We start from the raw sequence: 18,240 nt of genomic DNA, 5'->3' as shown, positions 1-18,240 counted from the left end.
ACTCTCCTTACCTGGTCTGTTCAACATGTGACTCCAGACCCACAGCAATTTGGTTGACTCTTAACTTCCCCCTGAGCAATTAGGGACGGGCAATAAATGCCGGCCTAGCCAGTGATGCCCATGTCCCACAAATGAATGAATTAAAAAAAAACATAAAGAATGCTATATAGATTAAATCATAAGAGGAAAGAGCCACTGATGCAGACTTTTGACATGCCCTTTGTTGGAATACGCACAATTAATTTATTCAGTTTTAATTTGAGAAACCCTGAACCTAGGGTTATAAGGCAAGCCTCTCCTCAGCAGCCCGTGCTAGCTTCTAAGGTATTACATTGAAGGAAGGGTCACCGCTCCTCAGTCTGAGTGTGCTTGGTACGGATTCAATTTGGATTTTAAAAAAAACATTGATCACTATAAAAAGTATCTGGGAGGGAATCGGATACTTGAGTAACTATATCGGTGTGATCCCAGAGACATGTTTACTATATTTTATCTCCACTGAAGGACTGGAGCTGTTTTGAAATGGTTGAGTTGTCTGTAATTTACAATAATTAAGGATAAGTAGTGATTTAAAATGACAAAAACTTCAATTATACAATAAATAATCCTCAAAATAAGTAGGATCAAGCAAGTTACTGGGAGCAAATCATGTCACATCCAAACCTGGACTTGCTCGAGGTATCGTAACCTCCTTTTCCATGTTTCATTTAAAAACAATTGTGTCTCAGTTCTGACGAGGGTTCATCTCCCCGAGATGTTCACTTGTTTGTTTCTCTGTTTGCAGCTGCTGTCAGACCTGCTGAGTATTTCCAGCATTTTTTGCTTTCATTTCTGATTTCCGACAGCTGCAGCGGTTGGCTTTTCTTTGGTATTATTGCTGTGGGCGGCACGGTGGCACAGTGGCTAGCACTGCTGCCTCACAGCGCCAGAGACCCAAGTTCAATTCCCAACTGACTGTGTGGAGTTTGCACATTCTCCCCGTGTCTGCGTGGGTTTCCTCCGGGTGCTCCGGTTTCCTCCCACAGTCACAAAGATGTGCAGGTTAGGTGAATTGGCCGTGCTAAATTGCCCGTAGTGTTAGGTGAAGGGGTAAATGTAGGGGAATGGGTCTGAGTCAGTGCGCTTCGGTGGGTCGGTGTGGACTTGTTGGGCCGAAGGGCCTGTTTCCACACTGTAAATAATCTAATCTAATCTAATCTGTGTCATGCTTGACCCAGAGTGACTTCTTCCATTTTTATCCTTTGCTAAACGATCTTTCCTACCTCCATAACATTGCTTGACTCCAACCTTGCCTTAGTTTATCCACTGCTGAAACATTCATCTATGACAGTTTTTACCCCTGCAGACAATTCCCTTTCTGTCCTGCCAACCCCTGTCTTCCACCCTACATAAACTTTCTTCCTTCCTATCCCCCGACTCCCTTTCCAGTCCCTCCCCCTCTCTTCCATTCCTCTGATCAACCCTTCCTTTCAGCTACCCTACCGGATTTATTCCTCCCATCGTACCCTCTACCTGTTTTCACCTACCCCGATCTCATCACTCTGCTCCTACCACTCCTTTACCTGCAGCTCCCCCGACACCCACTCACAGTCCTGAAGAAGGGTTACACCTGACTCCTCCAGCTCCTGATGCTGCCTGGCATGCTGTGTTATTCCAGCCTCCTGCCTGTCTATTTTGGATTCCAGCATCCATCTCTATCCATCCATACATGGCAGCTATTCTCAATTTGCGTCAACTTTAGTTCATTTTTCCATTACCTCCTATTGGTCTCACCCCTAAGAGCCTGGATTTTAAAATCCTTGCCCATGTTTTTGAGTCTGTCTGTGCCATTGCCCACCCTTGCCTGTGTAATCCCTTCAAGATCTATGTGCTCCTCCAATTTTGAACTTGTGCATATCGTCAATTAATCCATATTGGTTGCTTTGTGCTGTGTTAGCTATAAGCTCTGAAATTACTTAGCTACTGACCTTGCCACCATTTTGTTTTCTCCAAGATGACAACAGAGTAGGAGTCCTGAGTCAGAATTTGTCCACTCTGTCCGTTTCTTTTATTTTAATCTCTCTCTCTCCATTTTTTTTTCTTCTTTTTACTTCCCGTCCTCTGGGTTAATTGACGATGTCTGGGGTGAAAGTCAGTGTGCACTCCAAGCCTCAGCATGGACTCGGACTCCCAGTCTCGAGGTGTAGCCAAGTGTGGTCTGGCTTGGAAAAACTGTGTTATTCTGAATTCCTATTTTTCTAAAAAATTGCTGGACTATTTATTTATTTTTCTAATTTTTTTTTCCCTGAGAATTTATATATTAGAATCTGTAAAGGGGAATCTTGGTACCCAAGATGGCGTCATAGGTGGCAACTTGCAAACTTTTCACTGTACTCACCCGACTACATGTGACAATAAAGCGAATTCTAAATAGAAAGTATTTATTCATTTGTATTCGAATGTGAACAAGGAACACTGATTGATTTAGCTGAGTTGGATTATAGCTATCATACTGTGCTTCCTAGTTATAACTACTGACAATTTGCATCTGACATCTTTCCGTTTGGTCTCCTTTCATACACCTTTGGAGTGTCATTGGGAGCATTTGCAGAGGAGATAAATGTTTGGATCACTTGTTTTGTGGCTTCTGCTATTGTACCCTGGTTGTACAAGTGGGCATAATAAATTTATCGCATTCTTAGAAATGAGCAGTTCTTCAAAAATGATTGACTCAAAAAGCAATGCAGGAGAGAATTACACAATTAATTAATTACGTGCCTGGTCTGAGTGATAGGAGGGCAATAAGTACATTTCTCGGCCACAAATCATTCAGTAACATCCATCTTTAAAAAAGAATTCCATTTGAATCAATAATGTTTGAGGGGAAAAATGTCCCATCTCTGATAGTATGGAGCAGATGTGAATGTGGGTTGTAGTGTGATTTTGTTGGGATGAGGTATGGAAATGCGTGTGACATTAATTGTTAGCGAGGACCAAGTGTGAGACACTCTGGTCGGTTTCCTCTTTGTTGTCACTACACACGTCCTTGTCCTTTTCAACGTTGCCAATTTCCATGGATTGGGAGGCCAAAGGTTGGGATGGGACAAGGAAGTTGTCTGCATAGTCTAGTCATGGGGAATGCCGGCTCCTGACAGCAGCAAGACCCTGAGCGGTCTCCACTCCAGTTATACAGTCCCATTACGCACCAAATTGGAGGGGCTGATTTTTATTTTTGAGTGGCAAAGGTATTTGGGAATAGATTAGTTAGAACCATGCACTTGGTTATAAAGTGATTGCTGACTTGCGACTGTTTTTGCTGAAGGTTGCTAACCTTGGTTCAATCTCTTGGTCATGTGACTGCCTGATGCCAAACGTTTGCCCCTCACACTACTTCATGTTGACCATCTGTCATGACCATCCTCAAAGTGGGATGCCACCTTGACATGTCTGTTTTACAACAAAGAGATTGCAAGGTTGTTGACTACCCCTGACTGGCATTTACCCAACTCTTCGACTTCCATAACCAATTAATCAAAACCTCCAACAAATGGTAGGTGAACCCACAAATTTTAAGGAAAACAATAATTCCCTAGGATTTCTGGCAGCTGTGTCCAAGATTAATCTTTAATGCATTGGAAGTCTCAGCACAGTCTGGGAGGGATGAAATTCCTAACATAACGTCAGGCCACGAGGCCCATGTGCCTAGTATTCACTGGGCATATCAGCAACCATGTGTAGAGTGGTGTTCTGTATGGGTTGGGGTTGGAGAGTGGTGTTCTGCATCAGCAAATATTAACTTTGTGGAAAAGGGTAGTTGCCTAACGGATTAATCTTAGGAAAGACCCATCAAGAAGTGCAATGTTGAACTATATGAATATAGTTCAGTGGTTAGCACTGCTGCCTCACAGCACCAGAGACCTGGGTCTGATTCCAGCCTCTGGCGACTGTCTGTCTGTGTGGAGTTTGCACATTCTCCCCGTGTCTGTGTGGGTTTCCTTTGGGTGCTCCAGTTTCCTCCCACAAGCCGAAGATGTCCAGGTTAGGTGAATTGGCTGTGCTAAATTGCCCGTAGTTTTCTGGAATGTGTAGCTTAGATGAATGAGTCAAGGGTAAGTGGAGGGGAATGGATCTGGGTGGGATACTTTTCGGAGGGTTGGTGTGGACTGGTTGGGCCGAAGGGCTTGTTTCCACACTGTAGGGATTCTAATTCAATTAGTTACCCAACAGCGAAAAGCGATTTCAGGAGATTGGCAATCACTGGTTACGTGGCTTAACACTCTGCACTTGTCATCATTTGCTATGTCATATGTTTGATTCTTGTGTATCTGAGTTTCGACATCATCTATCTTTTGGAGTAGAACTCTGGACTCTCTGACAAGTGGTTGTTGGGTGATCATTGGAACATAGCATCGCGATTGTTTTATTTAACTATGACTGTAACAACCCACCTGGTTCATCAATGCTCTTTAGTAAGACAGTAACAGGAGTAAGCTGTTCCAGCCCCTGCTCTGACCTATTAATACAATCATGGCTGATCAAGCATTTCAATATCTTTTTCCCACATTATCCCTGTAACTCTTTTACGCTCTTGATAATCAAGGAGAAATCTGCTGTACTTACTTGATTTGGCCTCCATGTGACACTGGACCCCCAGTAATGCGGTTGATGTTTAAATGCCCTCTGAAATGGGATGAGCAAGTCAGACATTTTAAGGCCAATTCAGAATAGGTGACAAATGCTGACCCTGTCAGTGATGTCCACGTGCCGTGAAAGAATAAAGTAAAAGACGTTTGGATAGGTACATGGATAGGAAACGTTTCGAGGCATATGGGCCAAATGCAGAAAAAATGGGACTATTCAGTTTGACAAGTTGGGCCGAAGGGTCTGTTTCCGTGCTGTATGACACTATATAACCCCTTGAGCTTCTGTCATTCCGTGATCGTTGTTTAATTGTAGTGAGGACAAGGCAGCAGATACATGGCAACACCACCACCTGCAAGTTTCCCTCCAAGCTGCTCAACATCCTAACTTGGCAATTTATCACTGTTCCTTCACTGTCACTGGTCAGAATCGTGGAATTCCTTCACTACAGGCATTGTGGATGTTCCTACAACACACAGACTGCAGTGTTTCAAGAAGGCAGCTCACCACCACCTTCTCAAGGGTGTCTATTGATAGGCAATAAACGTTGGTTCAGCCAGTGATGCCCAGAGTGAATTTTAAAAAAAAACAAGCATGACTCCATATACTGACCTTTGGCCCACACTCTGAGTACTTTTAATTAACAAAAGTCTGTCAGCTTCCGATTCGAGGAGGGAATCAATTGACCTAGCATCAACTTCTGTTTGAAGAAGAGAGCTTCAAACATCGACTATTTGTTGCGCATGGAAAGCTTTTCTTAATTTCATTGAAAGGAAAGGCTCTGGTCAAATTTTAGGCCTGCGATCACAAGTTCAAGTCTCTCCAATAGCTGAAATAGTTCCTCATTATTGGACCTTTTGTGACAAGAGATTTGTAGATTTTGGTTAGGTCAAGGTTTCGACGGATGGACCAATGGAATTAAGATACAAGTATCTAATGGAATAGTGCAGCAGATTTGTAGGAACTTGGACGGCTTTCTTCTGTTCTAATATTCTTATCGCTATTCAGAAGGTAAGGAGATTAATACCATTTAACTTGGCAAAAGCTCTCAAGTGTTTGGATATTCCATGCATTGTTGTGACCAAGTGTGTTTTTCTTTGCTGTGAGTATTTAGGAATGAAAAGTGATACGCGTCGGAGGTTTGGGACGTTACCAAGAATCTGAGACCAGCTTTGTTTGAAGGGCTTGTAATTCACCCGTCTTTCAATTTCTACAAAACTCCTATTAAGCAGCTGAAAGCAACTTGTAAAGTTTAAGCAGCGTTTTTGTGTGGGGCGTGAAAACCTTCTGTACTGCAAAAAAACAAAAAAAACCCCAGCAGCAATTAGAATTAGATTGGTGTGTAATTAACACCCAGTATTGTGAGCTTATTATGTCCTGATCCCAGCTGACAATAATATTGGACAAGTCAGATCTCAGTGTGAAACCTGTCTTGGTAGATCATAAATTTAACTTGATTTTACAGTTTAATGTGATCGTCAGTAATTGAAACATATTCACAACAGGATTCCACATGCTCCTTAACAGCAAAACATAAATCTATTGTACAAAACGGTAAAAAACTATATAGAAGGCTGTTTGTTTGTGTTAAAATCTTTCAAACATCAAATTAAAGTTTCAAAAACAGAAATTTCTGGCAAAACTCAGCAGGTCTGGCAGCATCGGTGGAGAGAAATCAGCATTAACATTTCAGGTCCAATGACTCTTCAAAATCTGTTTCCCGACACCACCATCCCGTTTCAGAGACACAATCCTGGGGAAATATTACTTATGTTTTTCAAAATCTTCACTAACTTTCTCAGTTTTCTCTTTTATGAATTGTGGGGACAATTTTGAGTCCTTTCCGAGTCCAGTGGCATGAACTTTTCGAAATTCTAATGACCTAAACATTCTCAGTTCAAGAAGAATTAGATCCAACCTCGTCACATTTAAAAACTCCACAGGCTAGGAATCGTTTCTGTTGAGATGACTGGTTCCCCTGAACCAAACTGGAAAAACCCCCGTGGTTCTCTGCTGGAGAAAAACTGTTCTCTTTCAGAACTGAACTTCGAGATCTCCTGAACTAAAACTTTGAACATCTGTCTGTAGCCAAAACAAAATGAATTGTCTTCATGTCTGCTATGAACCCAACCATATAAACATTTTATCCATTAACACTGCAGGGGTTCTCCCAGGCATTTGATTACTATCATGTGTTTTCTTGAAACTGATGTGTTTGGGTCACCGTTCTAAACTGACTTTCTGACCTTGTTTGATTTTCGACCACAAGCGGGCTGACAATGCTGAATTGTTGAGCACATTTGAAGGTTGAGGTAGACTATAAAGGAATCAATGGATCTGGAAATGGACATTGGAGCTAAGGTGAAAGAGCAGCCATAGGGTCATTCAGTGACGGAGTGACTTAAGGGAACATATGGGCCACTCCCTCAATTTCTGATCATCTTTATCATCCTGAATAAGTTACTACACTTCAAAAGCTACTCCTTTGGTCATAAGGTGCTTCAGGACATCTGAGGTCCTGAAAGGTGCAAGTTAAATGAAAATTTCACCCTTGTTTTGAGTTTTTCTGCAGGGTCATTGGCCAGCAGGTACTGATTTCTGTGATTAAGCTCATCCTAAAAAGATGGTTGTTGTTGAATCAATAGAATTGGGTAAATACAAGGACTGGAAAGGTTTACAAGAGAGCACAGAAGTGGCACTCATTAGAAGGCTTTTTTAAAGAGATATCATGGGTATGTTGGGTGGAATGGTTGCCTTCTGTGCTATGTTGCAATACTCTAGTGATATTTTTGTGTGTCAACTTGGCTGATTTAGTAGGACCCTTCTTACTGAATCAAGGTTCCAGCCCCACAGCATACGAGCTCATATTTGAGGACAAATCCTTCCCTTTAGAACACAGGGAGTGCCGAGGAGGTGTCCTTTTGGTTAAGGTGTTGAATGGATTTGACCTGCCTGTTTACCTCTTCAGAGGAATATGATAAATCCCAAGTAATTATTCAATACAAAAGGTGCCACTCCTCCTTGTCTCTTAATCAAGATTGTTCCCTCAACCAACCCTAATAGATAAACTGCTTTTTGTATCACAACTGTATATTTTTCCCTTTTTAGTGTTCTTGCCACTGCCCTTTTATGCAAGTGATTTTTAATCAAGAACAAAAAGAGGACAAACTTCTGCACTCAAACCACCTCTGTATATTTTTTCAAACCTCCATTCTTTATTATCTTAAGTTAGCAATGGGAAGAAACAAAGTTTTCATCCATATATTGTCAATTCCCTTTGGGATCACCTTCCCATCTTGGGCCTTGTAAAAGAAAAACCCTAATTTAGTTTTCTCTCCCTTTGTAACCTCTTGATCCATTTCCCTTAACTTCCCTCGTGACAATGCTGTCACTTTTAAAAGTTATTTTGTCCTTGGTTTTTTGAAGAGGGGTTGAAAAGGCTAAGGTGCTGAGGAGTCTAGGGTGTTTAACGATTTAACAACTGATGGGGAGAGGCCAATTCTCCCAGTTCAGGTTTTTTCTAGTTTTATTTTTAACTGTAGCAGTCACAAGATGCGAGTCCAGATTAGTTGTAAGCTTCTGCAATCTATCTGGATGTTGGTCTCTCTTGGCTGTATGAATCTGTGTTTGAATTTACCTTAACATATGAGCAATGTTTGAGGACTTGAGGTCTATACTTGATAGAGTTTGAAAGGATGAGAGTTGGGGGGGTGGGGGGGGGTGGTAGTATCTAATTGAAACATGCAGAATATTGAATGGCCTGGACAGAGTAAATGTTGGGAAGATGTTTCCGTTATTCAGAGAGATTAGGACCTGAGGGCACAGACTTAGAGTAAAGGGTTTAGTAGAGGAAGGAGAAACTTCTTCAGCCAGAGAGTAGCGAATCTATGGAATTCATTGCCACAGAAGACTGTGGAGTCCAGGTCACTGAGTATATTTAAGACTAAGAAAGGTTCTTGAGTATCAAGGGGATCAGGGGTTATGGGGAGAAAGTGGGGGAAATGGAGTTGAGAAACTTACAGCCACAATTGAATGGCACATCAGACTCGATGGGCTGAAGGGCCTGATTTCTGTTCCCATGTCTTTTCACCAAGGGATCTGTTTATGGGATGTTACTGTATTGGACCAGTTAATTAGTAATAGTCCCAACAATCTTTGCGTGTGTACAAACAGATTCGGGGGTCAGAGGAAGAGAGAAGACATAGAATCCCAACAGTGTAGAAGCAGGCCTTTCGATCCATTGAGTCCACACTGAACCACCGAACATCATCCCTCCCAGATCCACTCCACTACCATGTCCCCGTAACCCTGCATTTCTTATAGCTCATCCACCTAGTCAAGATACCGTGGGCAATTTAGCATGGCCAGTTCACCTAACTTGCACATCTTTGGACTGTGTGAGGAAATGGGACCCCCCCCCACCCCCGGAGGAAAGCCATGCAGACAGGAGAGAATGTGCAAACTCCACACAGATATCTGCCCAAAGGTGATATCAAACCCAGGTCCCTGACAGCAGCGCTAACCACTGAGCCACTGTGCTGCCCACCTGAAAAGGTCAAGTGAATTGGAACTGCTTTTTGTAATATCAAGTAAATATGGCTGGAGGTTAACAAGGATGGTCCAGCCTGAAATGGGCAAATGAAATGGTTGACATGATTGAAAATAGGTATTGTACACTCGAATGTCAAATCCATGGAATAGTTCTCAGTCTCTTAGAAGAAGAGGGCTTCTGCACAGCAACACAATTGAAACATAATCCACTGTTTTAAATGTCGGTTAGCAGACACAGTTGAAACATATAATGTGATAGATTTTATGTCCAAAATACTTATATAATCATTCCTTACATTACAACAATGACATCATTTTAGAATTACTCATTTGCTATAGACACTTCAGGGTGTCCTGGGATCATTGAAGGTTATGTAGACAATTTGCTCCACCAACAGTACCTTCCAAATTCACGAACACTACCATGCAGAAGAACAAGGGCAGCTGATACTGGGAAATGCCATCAACTGCAAGTTTCACTTGGTATCCTGACTTGGAGCTACCTCACTGTTCTTTCATTGTCACTGGTTCAACATCCTGGAAATATCTCCCTAAAGCGCAAGGTTTGTCACAGTTCAAGAGGTCACCTCGCCACCACTTTCTCCAGAGAAATTAGGAATGGGCAATAAGTGCTGGCTGAGATAGTGACCCCTCATCCCATGAAACAGCCCATTTAAAACAAATTCATTCTGCATCTTAGCACATTCGTTTTTACTAAATGGGGTCCGCACTCCAATCTCCTTAACTATTGGACTGCTTAATCTTGCTGAATTTATAAGTTATGAATCAAATGGAGGTGTTACTTTTTATGAGCATTCACAAGTTAATAATTATGAGACACTGCGGTAATTGAACCTGACCCTCCAACAGGTAAATTATGAGAAAGAAAATCTAATTCCTGGATGGTATCAAGTCACAAGTCATGTCCTATAAGGTTGAGCATACAGTCTCTGTGGGATGTGTCAGTATCTACAGGGGAATCCCAGAATCCTAAACAAGCTGTCATGCAGATCAGGACTTTTGGTTTTCCCATGTCCCTGTTTGCCTTTGCAGAGTATTAATAGAGCTCTATAGATTCAATCATTTCATTCAGCAGCTGTTTTAATGGAAACAAAGAGCTATTTGCATTTGATTAATGCTTTTGGAGATTGCACTCTTAAAAGTTGAGCAGGTAAGTTTATGTTGTGAAATTGTCAAAAAAAACACAACTAGCTGAACAGAAAACAGCTCTGTTAAACTCTATACAGTAATAACAATTCCTTATCCTGGATTTTGTACGTTGACATTCTGGAGTTGCAGTTCCTAGATCCAAGTGGAAAATCCTGTCGCTTTCATGATCAATGACATGTAAATGGTATGTAACTTGCTCCCAGGCTGCACCATGTTATTGTCAGCAAGATTGTCCCAAGCACTTGACAACCAATGCATGTGAAGTGCAGTTGTTACCATTTTGTGGGAGGAGGAGGTGTCAGCCAATTCATAAGGTGCCTTCAACACTGAAAGTAGAATCCCTTGGCACACTGGACAGAAATGATCCAGAAACACACAAGGAAATATCAGAAAGTATGACCAAAATCTCGACGTGGGATTTCAGGAGAGGGAGTGGTCAATCGAGAGCATGATGTGAGGACTGACGGGTAGTACATAGCTGACCACTAACTTATTTTTTTAATTCATTCATGTGATGTGAGCATCACTAGCTTGGCCAACATTTTATTGCCCATCCCTAATTGCCCAGATGTGGTGAGATGGTAGGAGTGGAGGATATGTACGTAGCCTAGAGTCAGAGGAATGCAGAGGTTTTGGTTGGAGGGGTTGCAGTGCTCCAGGACCATAGCTATAGGAGCAGAATTAGGCCATTCAGTCCATTGAATCTGCTCTGCCATTCAATCATGATGGATATGTTTCTCAACCCCATTCTCCTGCCTTCTCCCCTTATTAATCAAGAATTTATCTATCTCTGTCTTTAAAAAATACTCTATGACTTGGCTGCCATGATCTTCTGTGACAATGAGTTCCACAGATTCACCACCTTCTGGCTGAAGAAATTCCTCATCACCTCCGTTGTAAAGGATCGTCCCTTCACATTGAGGTTGTTCCCCTGGATGTTAGTCTCTCTTACTAGTGGAAACATCTTCTCCCTGTCCACTGTATCCAAGCTTCTCAGTATTCTGTACATTTCAATCAGTTACCATGTCATCCTTCTAAACTCCATCGAGTACAGACCCAGAGTCCTCAATCACTCCTCAGATGACAAGCCCTTCATCCACAGGACCATTCTTGTTAACCTCCTCTGAACCCCCTCTAGCACATCCATCCTGAGATACGGGGACTAAAACTACTCACAATATTCCAAATGTGGTCTGACCAGAGCCTTATACAGCCTCAGCAGCACATCTCTGCTGTTATTTTCTAGCCCTCACGAAATGAATGCTGACGTTGCATTTGTTTAGGAAATAGTCTGTGCTTCTATTCTTCCTACCAAAGTGCATAACCTCACTTTTCCATGTTGTGTTCCATCTGTCACTTCTTTGCCCACTCTCCTAACCTGTCCAAGTCCTTCTCCAGCCTCCCCGCTTCCTCAATACTACCGGTCCCTCCACCTACCTTTTGTGTCACTTGCAAACAGCAACAATGCCCTCAGTTCCTTTGTCCAGATTGTTAATGCATAACTTGTGGTCCCAGCAGTGACCCCTGCGGAACTGCACTAGGAACTGGCTGCCATCTTGAAAAAGGCCCCTTCATCCCCGCTTTGTCCTTTTGCAAGTCAGCCAATCCTTCCCCCTAACACCATGGGCTGTTATCTTATGTAGCACCCCTCCTGTGCAGGATCATGTCAAAGACTTTCTGGAAATTCAAATAGATCACGTTCACTGGCTTTCCTTTGTGAAAGAATTCTAACAGATTTGTCAGGCGTGTCCTCTCCTTGATGAAGCCATGTTGACCTTGTTTCATCTATTGTGTGCATTTAAGTACAACACTCTCAGTGCAGTGTGATTGCCCCCTTCTCATAGTTATCCCCTTACCTGCCATGCCTGAAGTTAGATTCCTTACACATTCCATACTCTGTCCATTCACCTGTTCTGAAAACGTCAATACCCCTGCTGAGCCAAGCCAAGCCTCCCTTAACTTTTTCCATATGTTACCATGCAACTGAACCCAACTCCTTCCCTCCATCTATTTAGTTTCAAGCCCTATCCACAGCCCTAGTTAAGTGATTCACCAGGACTTGTGGCCCCAGCATGATTCAGGTGGAGCTTTCCCATCAGAACAACACTCTCCTTCCCCAGTACTGCTGCCAATGTCCCATGAATTCTCTCGCACCAAACTTCGAGTCACAAGTGCTAAAAGAGGCTACATAGGTTAGACGATGTATGGTTATGGATGGATTAAAGCACAAGGATGGGATTTATAAATGGAAACTTGTGGAGTCAATGTCGTACATTGCAATAGTTAAGTCTTTAGGAATAAGCGATGATGTGATAATGCTATGGCTTTGATGGTTATTTTTCATGTTTTTGATATCAAAGAGAGGTTTTAAGTCAGAGATATCCATCAGTCGACCAGGGCCACTAGAATAAACAGCTTGTGAGGCTTTGGGATTTTAAAAAAAGTTGGCACAATAGAAGCAGCCTGAATGGGTGTGGTTAACCTCTACTAGAACCAGGATCTTTAGTTTAGCTTTCAGCAGTTGCTGTTGAGGACTGAAAGAAGTGAAAGCTATTTCTTTCCCTCTCAGTTCTAGCTAAAAGCTCTACCTGCATGTGAAACAATTTGTATTCTGAATTTGCTTTTTGCCAAGTGTGTGTTTATGGGATATTACTATATTGTAATAGTTATAGTATCTTAAGATTTTCAACTGAAATAAGTTATTCCAATTCCAACTTTTGTTGTATTTTAAATGTGCATGAATAAAGCATGTTTTGCTTTAAATCTGGTAGCTTGACGGATCAATTGCATCTGGTACGCAACAGCTTACCGTAACCTTTTAAGATTAGTAGTTAGGGTCTAGACTGTCTTAACATTTTGAGGAGGATTGATCTGGTCCACGACAATGAATACTGAGCTCTCCCATTCTTATTATAGATTGGGATTAGCAATAGCATCAAGGCCAAAACCTGCGAGGAATTCCTGCGAGGAATTCCTGCCAGGTGTACGAGACAATGAGGAAGGAAGCAATGCTGTCTTTCCTCTCCGAATAACTGGAGCATGTTTCAATGGGGAACAACTGGGGAGCAATGATGACAAAGTCACCAAGTTTAGAATGGTTAATGAAAAAGACACGGTATAATCACATGTAAAATTGTATAACTTGTCTTGGGCTAACTTGAAGGATTTGAAAAGCAATCAAAAATTGGGTGTCAAACTTAGTAACTGAACAATGGTGGGGGCAGTGGTTTTTGTATGGAGTAGACACATTCCTCTGGGGCAGACTGTGTCCAAATTGGTGTTTCATGTGTGGCAACAGAAGTGGAAATTAAAAGCATTCAAAAGAAAAAAGATTGATTGTTAAGTTTATAATAGAGTCAAACTGAATATGGAAAGCACAGAGTTATAAGAGGAGGAAATGAAGTGCAAAGAGAGAATAGGAAAATCGATTTGGGGCCAAGTGAAAAAAATCTGAAAATCTTTTGTTAATACAGAGAGTCAAAGGAAGGGTGGTGGAGTTGAATAGAGAAATGAGTTTTGAAATCTGTCCTTGTAAGATATTTCAGGCTGGTCCTGTTGGAGGAGCAGTTATGATAATAGATGGGATTTAAAGCAAGAGGAATTATTTAAAAACCTGCCAGTCTTCAGGAGAAAATTCACTCAATCTCGATGAGATGAATCATGAGTTACTGAAGGAATTATTTTAAAAACTGAAACCCGTTTTTAAAGCCCTCCACAGGCTTGACTTTGGACCATGAGGCCAGTCGTTAGATCTGGACGAACTTCAGTTACACTAATGTTAGGTTGGGATGAGAAAGATTTGCTGGAGATGCTCTGATGCAACAGTGGGTCTTGGTATTGGGTGAAACATGGGCGAGGACAAAAGTTATGGTCCCTAAACCTAATACCCGAGCACACTGGTCCTTTTGAACAATGGTATATGCCCCTTCTCTCTAACCTGGATTGAAGAGATTAGCATTTTTGAACCTAAAGGAAACCAATAATTGTTTGAGGAACAATGGAAGAGATTGTTTCAATGGTAGTTTAGGTTAGAAAAGAGGCTCAAGGGGAGCACCAGCATGGACTGTTTGGGCAAAGTGGCACCTGTCTGTGCTATATATCCTATGAGATTTTCCTATGTGTGAAATTAACTGACATGAGTTGCACTAGGATCGTACTGCAGAGGATGCTTGTACAGACTTTGAAGGTACCACAGTCAGTAGATGAGTGACTAGATTGCAGTGGTTCTGGTTGAGGAGTAATTATTGAGCAAGACACTGGAGCATTTGTTCAACTCTTAAGAGTCCTGTGTGGTCATTCATATACTTTCATACAAGTAGGCCAGCACTCCAGTTTTGACATTTCTTCAGGATGGCAATCCACTAGCACAGCACTCCTTTAGTAAACCAGTGATTTGATGCTGGGTAAGCTGGGATGTGAGTTGAACTTTTTTGACCAGTTAATGCAAAGTCACTTCAACTGCTGACCTCATACAGGAGAGAACAGTTGGGTGCATCCTCGTCTAGAGTGTAGTGCTGGAAAAGCACAGCAGGTCAGGCAGCACCCGAGGAGCAGGAGAATCGACGTTTCGGGCAAAAGACTTTCATCAGGAATGAGGCTTGTGAGCCAAGGGGGCTGAGAGATAAATGGGAGGGGGCTGGGGCTGGGGGGGAAGGAAGCTGAGAATGCAATAGGTAGGTGGATGTGGGGGTTATGGTGAAAGTTTGGAGAGGGTGGAGCAGGTAGGTGGGAAGGAAGATGGACAGGTCATGAGGGCAGTGCTGAGTTGCATGGTTGGATCTGGGATAAGGTGGGGGAATGGGAAGTGAGGAAACTGATGAAATCCACATTGATGCTGTGTGGTTGGAGGGTCCCAAGGTGGAAGATGAGGCGTTCTTCCTCCAGGCATCGAGTGATGAGGGTGTGGCAATGAGTGTTGTGTTGCATCCTTGTCTAACTATCCTCATACAATCCAAGTGCCAACGAGATAGTGTTTTTCAGAAAAAAAAATGACAGATTTTGTTTGGCTTGCACACTAGTCATCCAATCAGAAGATTGAAGTTGCTTGTTACCTTAGCAATCAGTGTTAATGGAACCACCGTATAAAGTATGGTGTATTTCTTCACTTTAAATTATGGGCCTGAACTATTGACCTCCCTGTGGCGGTATGAGAGATTAATCTTCATCAGTGCTTTAAATGAGTGAGTGTTGAATCTTCCACCTTCTCCCTTCACCTCACCTCCATTTGTTTGCACCCCAACCATGTTATCTGGCTAATTCTTTCAACTGTCCCTATTAATGTATTTCAAAGTACTACCTTTAATTGTTAATCTCTGGTTGCCTCATCTTTGTAGCATCGGTTTACTCTGGCAAATGGAACAGCAATCTGTCATTCTTGTCATTTTTACTTTGGTGTGTGATAAAGAAAGTATTTGGCAAATCACAGGGGCTGTAATGTGCTAGATTTGAATTTTCAAAGACTAATCTTATTAGACCCATGGCGAGATCACAGGAAGAGTAAACACAAAATGTCAGAATTTAAAGATGCTAGGTAATATTTGCAAAATTGAGTACGATAAATAATACACTGTTTCAGAAATTGTAAATGTTTTCTGAATGTATTCCCCTGTTCTTTTGTAGCTGAACGAAAATCTCCAATGTTTTAAGCTTATGTTGCTGGCATGATTTTTAAAAAGCTTTACATATGAACAAATGACAAAGCATTTAACCTCCACCTTCTTTAATCATATAGTGTTTTTCGCTTTCAAGATTGTTCAGTTGTCAGTAAAATAGATAAAATAATGCCATGAATACAAAAGAAAGCATCCCGGAAACTGTATTTCAGATATCTATATATGTTATTAAATTCTCTTCCCAATTGTGGGTTCTGTAATGAGGTCTGAAGTGCGACATTTTTCTTGTGAATTTTGAAAGCATTAAGAGAGAGCCTGATTAGACCTCCAGCCTGCATTCCATTAGTAAGCTCTGCACCCACATGATATTTATTCGGTGCAAAACCTTCATTTCCTTACTACGCTGCTCATGAGCTATTTATCCAAAGTGCCTCTATAATGTTGTTTTTGTCTTTGACTTGCTGTGTCTCACCAGAGTTGAGTGTGACGGTGAGATGTGCACTGTGAACAGTCGGGCAGACAATGCACATACAGTGCTGTGTTATACCAATGTGCAACAGATGATTGCTTCAATGTATCTATATCTTTTTCAGGAACTATGGCTGATTGTGTTCTTTAATATAAAGATGTATATCACAGATAATAATCGCTTATAGATCCAGTCATCTCACTTTCGGGGGTGGGGTGAGGTCAAAGTGCACAGTGACTGGCAGCAGCTGGCCAGAAGAAAGCTATTTGCTAAGTAACAGCATCACTGCTGTTCCATTCACCCAGGAATTGGAAGTGACTTCAAACCACTTGTTCTTGTGATGCTTTGAGATAGATACAGGCAGCTGGTGAACAAGTATCAAGGGCAGAACTTCACCATGCATCAGCAGTAGTTCCTGCTTAATGTATTTAAGTGGTTAATTGCTTGTATTGATTTGAAGGGACACTTTAGCTGATGGGATTGGTATAACGTGATTAGGTTAAAATTAAAAATAGTCCAGTTCTGGTATATACTTTTTGAAATGCTGGTGTTTAACATTTAAATCTCGGGGCAGTTTTTCCTTCCCCACAAGATACGTTTGAGCTGAAGTTTCGAACTAATAATGGTTATATCTTGGGTAGCAGTATATTAACGTTTGTTATGCCAGCTCTCTGCGCACAGATGGGAGTGGCCTCACTGGGAGATGAGTGGAACCCAATCTCAGACCAATCATTCGAGGCTGCCTTTTCTGACCGAACCTCAACCAGTGTTTTGGTTAGTCCCTACCTAGTGGCAGTGCAGCATATTACAGCGGGTTAACATTATTGATTTTTTTTTCTCTCTTTTCCCCCCCTCCTCTTCTCCTTGGTTGGGGAAAGAGGGATTCAGTAACTGAGAGCAGTTTCAAAAACCGCATCATCTGTTTGGGGGAAATTTATTATATATATCAGTGGAGGGGGAAAAAAAAGACTCACATAGCATCTCAGTATAAAATGAAGAAAGGATATTGATTTTTTTTTTATTTTGTTGTTGAGTTTGGAGAAGCAATTTCTGCTGGTGGAAAGAGGAGGCAAGTCAGAAATCCGGGATCAGCTGGAACTGAAATGTTTGTAACCAGTACTGAAACATCTATCTGTCTCTGAGACGGCGTCACATGGATTAAACCTTTTGGGATCTCGATGAGTATATTTGCAACAAAAAAAAAACGCCTCGGATGTCGGATAAGTGGAGTGCACTCTTTTTCCTTTGGTGAAATAAACATTTATTTCACAAAATGAGTGAGGAACCAAAGAAAAATGGATCAAAACCTGCTCATAGGAAGAAGAGGGGCAAAAAGGTAAAAGGATGAAAAGTGTCTTTTTTTAAAAATTTTAACCCCAAAATCATTTGTCTCGTTATTCCCCTCTATTCTCGCCCTGGTCATCCCCCAAAACAAAGTTTCCTTGATCCAGAGACTGAGATTCAAATTCGGGGAAAAGAACTTGCTAGAATGGGAGCTGGTTCTGTTTACGCCTGGTATATGATGGGTGTGTTCACTGTCGAGCTTTTGAAATGCTACTTCGACAGGGTTTGTATGGACGGGAAGCAACATTGGAAGATGAGAGTATAAAATTCTTATGTAGTCAGCATTGGAGCCGAGCAACAGTGTTTGAAGCTCCCACATGTTCATGCTGCCTCTGCCTTATTGACATTTGCAATTTCCGAGCTTATTATATGGGCGAGATAATTTGTGGGGGGTTTTGTTTTATTTTATAAAGAGCGTTTTTTTTCTGGCGAAAAGTGAAAGTAAATCAAAATTATAGTAGATTTGTTTTCTTT

At 41.7% G+C, this 18,240-nt stretch overlaps 1 protein-coding gene across 2 annotated transcripts in view; it reads left to right on the top strand.

Annotated features, from left to right (window-relative positions):
- The window catches only part of ank3b (ankyrin 3b), a 716,427-nt gene that overhangs the window by 135,908 nt on the left and 562,279 nt on the right, over positions 1-18,240 (top strand). The window contains exon 1 of one of the 2 annotated variants that reach the window (XM_072557888.1): positions 17,192-17,758. The exons of the other annotated variant lie outside the window; for it this stretch is intronic. Coding sequence (XP_072413989.1) covers positions 17,696-17,758 — 63 coding nt within the window. The 5' untranslated portion in view covers positions 17,192-17,695. Of the gene's footprint in view, positions 1-17,191; positions 17,759-18,240 lie in introns of those variants that run through there. 2 annotated transcript variants of the gene reach the window in all.

Source organism: Chiloscyllium punctatum, chromosome 38, assembly GCF_047496795.1.
Source record: "Chiloscyllium punctatum isolate Juve2018m chromosome 38, sChiPun1.3, whole genome shotgun sequence".
NCBI classification, from domain to species: domain Eukaryota; kingdom Metazoa; phylum Chordata; class Chondrichthyes; order Orectolobiformes; family Hemiscylliidae; genus Chiloscyllium; species Chiloscyllium punctatum.
Note: the sequence above shows the minus strand (reverse complement) of the source record. Positions and strands in the feature narration are given on the sequence as shown.